This window comes from Vigna umbellata, chromosome 8 (assembly GCF_029865625.1).
Source record: "Vigna umbellata cultivar VRB3 chromosome 8, Vumbellata_1.0, whole genome shotgun sequence".
Lineage (NCBI taxonomy): Eukaryota > Viridiplantae > Streptophyta > Magnoliopsida > Fabales > Fabaceae > Vigna > Vigna umbellata.
This window is the reverse complement of record NC_142172.1, coordinates 4318239-4326463: the sequence shown is the minus strand read 5'-3', so window position 1 is coordinate 4326463 and position 8225 is coordinate 4318239. Positions and strand designations below refer to the sequence as shown.

Genomic DNA, 8225 nt, shown 5'->3' with positions numbered 1-8225 from the left:
ATTTTTCCAATTTAATACATAATACATGTCATACATATTATAATACAAAAAACAATCATTTTATCATGTTTTATTTATTCCTTTATTTATCAATTACTTGATCATGTTATTCCCCATTAATTATTTTCTATTTTTCATTATCTTTATTTTTCATCTTAAGGTGATCAAATGTTATTATCATAATCTATGGACGGCTAAAACATTATTCTTATAATTTTTATTGTTTGAAGTCGAAGTCAAATAAGAAATATTTTTTTGTTTTTGGAACAAATAGGAAATAGATTAATAGAGTTCTTCGCTTATTATGTAATTAACATTAATTATAATATACATTACAATTTTAACGAATAAACCTACCCCCAACATTTTTTTTAATGTATTAGTCACTATCTTTTATTTTATTTTATTTTAATATTATACCCAGCTACTTTCCAACAACAATGTAACCTCTCAACATTGTTTTTAGAGGAGGGAAAATATAATTTTGTATATTTTGATAAGTTAGTTTTTTCTATTCTTCTGTTCTGAGATATTCTTTTATTACCGAGTGAGTAATATGTAAATTTTTAAATAAATTTTTCCATATTTTGTATAATCTACCTAATGATTTAATATTGGTATTCATAAAATTGATACTATTATCGAGTACGTTCTACAAGGTGTATTTGTGTTTTGATTAACCGTTAGAGGAAGCCAAATTCTAAAAAAAATAAGAATAAAAAAATTAATAATAATAAAATATGAATGATAGTTTTAAAGTTGCATCTGTGCGAAGTGGAAATCTAAAAAGTCAATGTGGTGATGGTGTTGTTTTATTATCTGTGGTCGAAGACAAACATACCACATATATTCACTCAAGTGGAGACATTTTAATTAGTGCAAGTAGACTTACAGCAATAACAACATAACAATACTTTTTAGAAATCTTATGCTACTCCTATTTATATTATATCTTTAAAACATTAAATATATTTAGTTTTAACGAATATTTATAAAGAAAAAATTAAGATTTGATATAATGTGCTTCAACATTCTAAAATATTATAAAACTTATTAAAAGAATAATTTTACTAAAAATATTCGGTAAATGTTTTACTTGAAGATTTTTTTGGTTTTAAACTTTGCAATTATTTGAAGTATAATATATATATATATATATATATATATATATATATATATATATATATTGCTTACTTACTCTTTCTAAAAGAACAAGTAGATATAAAGTTAATAAATCTTATATATAGTTCTAAATTTAATGTCTTTTAATTGAATACTTTTTTCCAAAATTAATCATTACATTTAAAATCATTTTCACATAAAGTATACATACAAAAGTTTATATTAATTTAAAAGTATTTGATCCTTCATTTAAATCGATAAATTAACATATTGTTTGAAATATAAATCCCTTAATCACATTATTATTGTTTGAAATTACATTAAAGTTTGGTGTTAGTTCATCTTGAACTTTTGTTTGTTAGGTTAGGCAATTATTTTTAGTAGTATTGGGTCTTTATAAGAAAACTGTGTTTTGGTAGTATTTTTTTTTAGGTTAGTGCTGCAAGATTTGTTTGGATTGGTTGAGGGACTAGTACGGGTTGGTTTCGTTCAGAAAACCGACAAATTTTGGTTAAATTTGATAAATTTAAGTTAAATTTTTTTCCTAGTGGATACAATTGAATCGATTGAATTTTAGTTGAGATTGAATGGATCAAATTCGGACGAATTTTGATCGAAGTGGATCAAATTTCGATTGGAAATTATTCTATCAAATTCGATAAAATTTCGATTATGATTAATTTTCTCAAATTCAATTAAATTTTAATCATGATTAAATTTGACCAAATTTTGATTATGATCGAGTTTATTCAAATTTCAATTCGTTTCAAACCTATCTGTTTGAATCTTCAATCTAGATCCATGTTATTACGTGTTTCATCAATAAAGTAATTTTAAGTTAATAAACAGTTAATTAAACTATAATTGTAGGTGTTTAATTTTTCAAAACTAAACTATAGAAATGATTCAATTCAGTTTTTATTATAAATCTACAAATATTTTTAGTGTAATATGATACAATTATTTGACAGTTAAGTTCAATTTGATTGAAGGAGTGACACTTTGAAACATACGAGATTATTCTATGTAGATTTCTTCTTTGATTAAACCGCTAAAAAAATTGTGTTTTACATTTATTTGATATCACTTCATTTTATTAAAGCTAGCAAATGATAGTAAAATTTGTATTGAATTTATTTGCAACAAAAACAAAAGTTTCAATATAGTTTATACCTTTTTAGTGTGATTAATCTTTGGCCACAAGTATAATCTTATTTGTCCAAATATTTTTAGAAATACAAATTTTAGCTTGTGTTTGTTTTTTAAGATGGATTTTAGAGGAAAGAGAAGTTCAAAATGAAGTTGTTTGGATTAAGGAAAAAATTATGAAAAATTAAAAAAAAGAAAAAAATTGATGAAAGTTAGTAAGTGATATGATAAGTTTGATAAATTAATAAAATATTTTATTTAATAAAATTAGAGCATTACTGTTTTACCTTTGGTCATGCAAATAATTTGAAATCAAATGTAATTGTGTAAATTATGTTAAAATAAAATGTGAATTATTATAACATAAATTTTTTTTAATATAATTTATATTAAAAGAAAATGGGATAGGTAGAAATTAAGTTAAGATAAATTGGTATAAATTTAATTAAAATAAATTGTGGGTAGTTAATTTAAATAAAATTAAGTAATAATTTTTATATTTAATTATTATTATTATTGGTTTTTCTTCTCCATAGAACTTCTTGACAGACCAACCACCACCATCCATACTAGTGAGTGAGGCCAACAATACCACCACCAACACTACCAGACCATATAGATCCAAGGCCATCAAAACCACCAGCAGACATTAACGAAATCACCATGTTGCCAACAAAAATACCAGAATTGATTCTGCTTAAAATGTAGGAGAGGATAATCGATTCTTCATTCCAATACATGAATTCAAGATCCAAGATAATTCATTCTCCCCGTCTGCATGACTTCATTATATCATGGTAGTTGAATGTTCACTATCAGCCGTGTGAGTTTTGGAAAAAAGATACTTCAAAACCACTTTTATCCTTTTTTTAATCCCATAATAAAGGTTTCAAATTTAAGCATCTTAAAAGATATCTACTTGTTGAAAGAAAAATTTTAAAATTATTTATTTATTATTGATTACAAGTAAATAAAGAAATATATCATAAAAAATATATATATAAAAGTAAAAGGTTAATTAAATTTGTACTTGTAAAGGTCCGTGTAATTGGAGAAATCAGTCCAGCCTTTGACTAGCAGACTTAAGTTACTGGAACTTATAATGTCAGGCTTAAATGTTCAATCAAGTATATTTCTTTTATATTATAGACAGGGGACCACTCTTCCCATCTTCTAATTATTAGGAATTAATTTTAATTTATAAAATAATATAAAACAATTTATATAAATTTTTGGTTGGTCATTAGTTTCATAACTAACTTTTAAGATATATATTCAATTGTTTTTATTTTTTATAATTATTTTATCTCTATTGTTATTTGATATTTATATAGTTATTATTTTTTTCATATTTGATATTAAAAAAAATTAAGTATCTTTTTATTATTTAATACTTGATTTGTTTACTATTATTTTTATTTTTTATGAAAAAAATATTTAAAACATTTTGGATAGTAAAAGAAAAAGGATGGGGGCATAAATAAGTATATCCGTGAAGATAAACAAAAATCTCATATCCAATAAATATGAAGATAAGATTCTATTTTTCTTTAAAAATAAAAATAAACAATAAAAAATTCGTGTCCGTAACCATCTCGGTAATCAAACAAAAACATTAATAATATCAAAAAAATATTATTTTAACATCACTTTAAGAAATATTTTAGTCATTAAAAGAAATTAACTTTTATATTTATAGAAAAAGAAAAATTGAAAAAAATAATGAAGGTAAAATATGTGTAAATATATATTTACTAATAATTAAACCCTAATACAAAATATGGAATTAACAATAAATAGTGTGGGCTGTGGGAGCAAATAGGATAAGAGATTATGATAGAATCACAAGTGCTTAAGAAAAGGCAACTGTGTTCACTTTAAAACAGAATAAAAAAAGTGCATAGGACTAACTTTAAGCACGCATCTTCAAATCTATTATTTTGTCTTAGTATTTACTTGTATGCATAAGTCTTTTTATAAAAAATTAAATTTTAAATCTAACTTAATTTTACAAAATCGATAAAAATAAATTTCACATTTACTTATATATTATTTTGAATTGATCTAATATCTTCACGAGAATTTGCAACAATTTTGAACAATTAAACCTTTTCTAGGCTTTGTTCATTTGGAGGAGATGATTTGAAAGAGAATGAGTGAATGAATTTGAGGGAAAATTTTTTGTTGTTTATTTAAGTGAATTTTGGAGGTGAATGAGAGTGGATTTGAAGGTAAAGTTTGTAAAATTTAGTATAGGATATATCGATGTGATAGAAAAAAAAATTATTTAATTGATAGAAATTGAAAATTATTAAAATACTCATAATTATTAAAGTAATATAAAATGATAATTGTTAATAATATATTTAATTTTAAAAATATTTATAAAAAGAAAAAATTAAAATTAATTATTAAAATTAATTTTAAAAATTTATAATTTAGTAAAATGAAATATTTTTTTTAAATATAAAATTGTTGTAATATAACTTATCACGAATTAGTATTTTTTTATTTGTTACGAAAAAATAGTTTATAATCCTAACAAATAACCGTCATAACATATCTTTCCCCGCCTTAGAATGTTTTTTCTCAAACTATGAACATGTAATAAAATTATAACTTTTCTTTGAGAAAAATCTCATTAGATAATTGAATACAAGTGTGTAATAAAGAACAATAATATATTAACAAGTTCTAGAATATTGTAGAAAAACATAAGACAAAAAGAAAAATAAAAAATATTTACATAGGTAAAAAGCCTAGAACTTTCTACATAAGCTCTAGCTACAATTTTCTAGAATAGTCATGAAAGAGAGATGAGTCTATAAATATCCATGTGTATTATCATTCAAAGCATGTAAGTCAATATCTACAACAACTATAACACTTCTTCCAACTACTACTTCCACATTCCACTATCTTGATATTTTCTCTATATTTTACTATCTTTACATTTTCTCTACCCATCAGCTATTTCTTTCACAACCTCAAAATACTCACATTAAGCTTCAAACACTAACACTCTAGTTTATCTACTTTCTTCTTCATCTTCATATGCTCATCAACTTTATTATTCGTGATAGCACATTGTAGGAGAACTATGTAAAACTGTGTAATTGATTAGTGTAACATGCATGCTTCTTGGGATCGATCATGAGTGTTTAGAATCGAATAATATTAATATTATCATGTTCTTTTACAAACAGTTGAGGACACGTATGATATTTCGTTTTAATTAACTGTAAATCCCAACAATACAGCGAGATGAATAAAATCAGAGTAGCTCGTAAATCAACGCAATTTACTATTCGGAAATCAACCCAAACAAATAGAAATAATCTGGTAAATCATTCCTCCCATTTTTTTCTTCAACGGTGTTTTCCTCTCATGAACACGACTTTAAGAATCTTGAAGCTGTAAATCCTTCATTAAAACAAAAGCTGTTTGTGATCTTAAAGCAAAAGGACAAAAAAAGGAATCTCTATTAAAATAGTATGAATAAACACTAGTGCTACATTATTAGAATTTATATGAATATTTTTTATTTGCGATGTTGAGGGCGTGAGAAAAAGAGCATAAGGCAGGTACTTCCGTATTGTGCCACGTAAATCCAGGAAGGATACAAGGTTCCCACTTCGCGAAGTGTTGTGTCCCACCTTATTCTATGTGTTGGTTCCTCCCCACTTTAACCCTTCCTTCAACATCTTCTTCACAACATCACATAATGTTTCTTAACTGGCTTCTAGCCTCATGAAATCATCTCATGCCAAAAACCAGACAAGAGGGTCTTTGCTTTGCATGCCTCAAATCATCCTTTTTCCAGGTTTTACACTTTGTTTTGCATAGTTCATTGTCAGATTCTGTGTCACTGTCACTCGCATCTGTGACATCAGTTCCATGGAATCAAAGTCCTCCAAATTTCACTCTCTCACCGGTTCCTTAGCCCGTCACGTCTTCTTTCGCGCTTTGTTTCTGGCTTCTGCTGTTTCCCTTGTTTCCCTCGTTCGCTTCCTACCCACCCTCCAGTTGGGATCTTTAACCCCCAAGACCTACGTTAACTGCGTCGATCACTCAGATTTGCCTACCCAAAACACGACTTTGACCGCTGGTTCCTACTTGTTCCAGAGCCGCATCCTCAACACCTTCTGGGGTTCCTTTGACTCCATCAGATGTCAAAACCACACCGCTTTAACTTCCACTGTCATCGCCATTCTCAAGGCTAAACGTCTCTTGAACTATCGCGCCAAAACCCTCTGCACTGGACAAGGCTCTAACATCCTTGTCTCTACAATGCAACGCTTCGGATTCTCCACCGTCGTCGGTCTCAACAACAGTAAGAACTTTGCGTCCCACTTTGAGTACCAAGACTCGTCCTTTGACTTCGTTTTCTCCAAGGATGTTGACAAGGTTTCTGTCCCTGCGTTGCTGGTTCTTGAGGTCGAGCGCATTCTTAAGCCTGGTGGAATCGGGGTCTTGCTTGTTGGTTCCTCTTCTTCATCCTCGGTCTCTTCATTGATCACATCTTCCACTGTGGTGCATGTGGGTTTTGTTAATGAACTCGGCCTTCTGGTTTTCAAGAAAAGATCTGAAAACACAAACACGAACTCAACCTCCCTTTTCTATAACCGTGCACTTCCGGAAGATTGCGCTAGCGTTGCATCAACCAAGCCTTTGGTGGAGTTGATGGAGCCTCTGGCGGAGGAAAGAGCGAGGAAAGATGTGAAGTATGAGAGAAGTGTCTCCTATTTGCCAAACTTAGTGAACGTTTCTAGTAGGAAGAGGATGGTGTATATTGATATTGGGGTGAGGGAGTTGGTTAATGGAGATGTCGATGTCAGTGATTGGTTCCCACCTTCTTATCCCATTCAGCTTAAGGCTTTCAGTGTGTATTTTGTTCATTACAATGTTTCTGTGTTGTCCCATGTGAAACGGCCTCGTGTCACCTTTGTTTATCATCCGGGGTTGGCTGGGAGGGTTGCACACAATGTTGATATGGATCCGTTTTTGGGAGAGGAGGAGTTTGATTTCCTTAAGTGGTTTAAAGAAACAGTTCAGTATGCTGATTTTGTGGTTCTGAAGATGAATGTTGGAGATGTTGAAATGAAGTTCCTTGCGGACATATTTGAGAGTGGAACCATATGCTTTGTTGATGAGTTGTTTCTTGGATGCTCAGAGAGTGAAGATGGTAAAGATGGAACTTTGAGCAGCAGGGAACACTGCATGGATATTTACAAGGGTCTTAGAAGCAATGGTGTTTATGTTCATCAATGGTGGGATACCAAGTCGCATCAGGGGCCTCAAATGTCATATGTACAGTGATTGTGGCGTGAGAAATTGTATCTGCTTTGTGTGTTTAAGTTCCAAAAAGCTTTATAAATGACCTCACTTTACCATTCTCCTCTGCAAATAAAGTGTGTGTGCTGCTTGGTTTTTCTTTTTATAAGTTTTATGGAACTTTAATTGAAGCATTGCATACTTGATTCATCAGAGGTTGTAATTTGTAATTCTGTGTTTCTGTTTGGCTTTTGGTGTTCAGCTGATCGGTAATGTGGCAAAGTAATGTTATATTCTCTTGCAGATTTGGTTTAATATATTTTTATAAAGAAAATATTACATAGGAGTACCGTTTTCTATTTTAAACAAAAAGATGAGTAAGAAAAAGTTACAGAAACATTTAAAACTATTCATCTGACAAGTCATGTGCATATGATTATTGTTGGGTTATGCGACGCATGCAAAGTAGTTTAAGTAATTTAAGGAGTGCTTATGCTTAACCAATTGTTAAGGAAACATGTGAGGAGTTACCCTCATAAATCCTTAACAGACGACATTAGAAAATTGGTGGCCAGAGATGTTATCCAATGCTTTGCATAAAAAGCAATTGAGGTGAATGGTGGGTTTGAGGATAAAAGCAATTCAATAATCATTTTCTTAACAAAGGTATGATTAAAAGT

The 8225-nt window shown here is 28.9% G+C and overlaps 1 protein-coding gene across 1 annotated transcript; it reads left to right on the top strand.

Annotated features, from left to right (window-relative positions):
* The first annotated feature begins 5843 nt into the window (after positions 1-5843).
* Positions 5844-7888, top strand: LOC124835476 (uncharacterized). The gene has a single exon (XM_047310398.2). It carries the CDS (start codon positions 6169-6171, stop codon positions 7588-7590), a length of 1422 nt encoding a protein of 473 aa, XP_047166354.1. The 5' UTR covers positions 5844-6168; the 3' UTR covers positions 7591-7888.
* The last annotated feature ends 337 nt before the right edge of the window (positions 7889-8225 follow it).

Bases quoted from the DNA above. Each gene is read 5' to 3' on its own strand.
- LOC124835476 (XM_047310398.2), top strand. From the start codon at position 6,169: ATGGAATCAAAGTCCTCCAAATTTCACTCTCTCACCGGTTCCTTAGCC.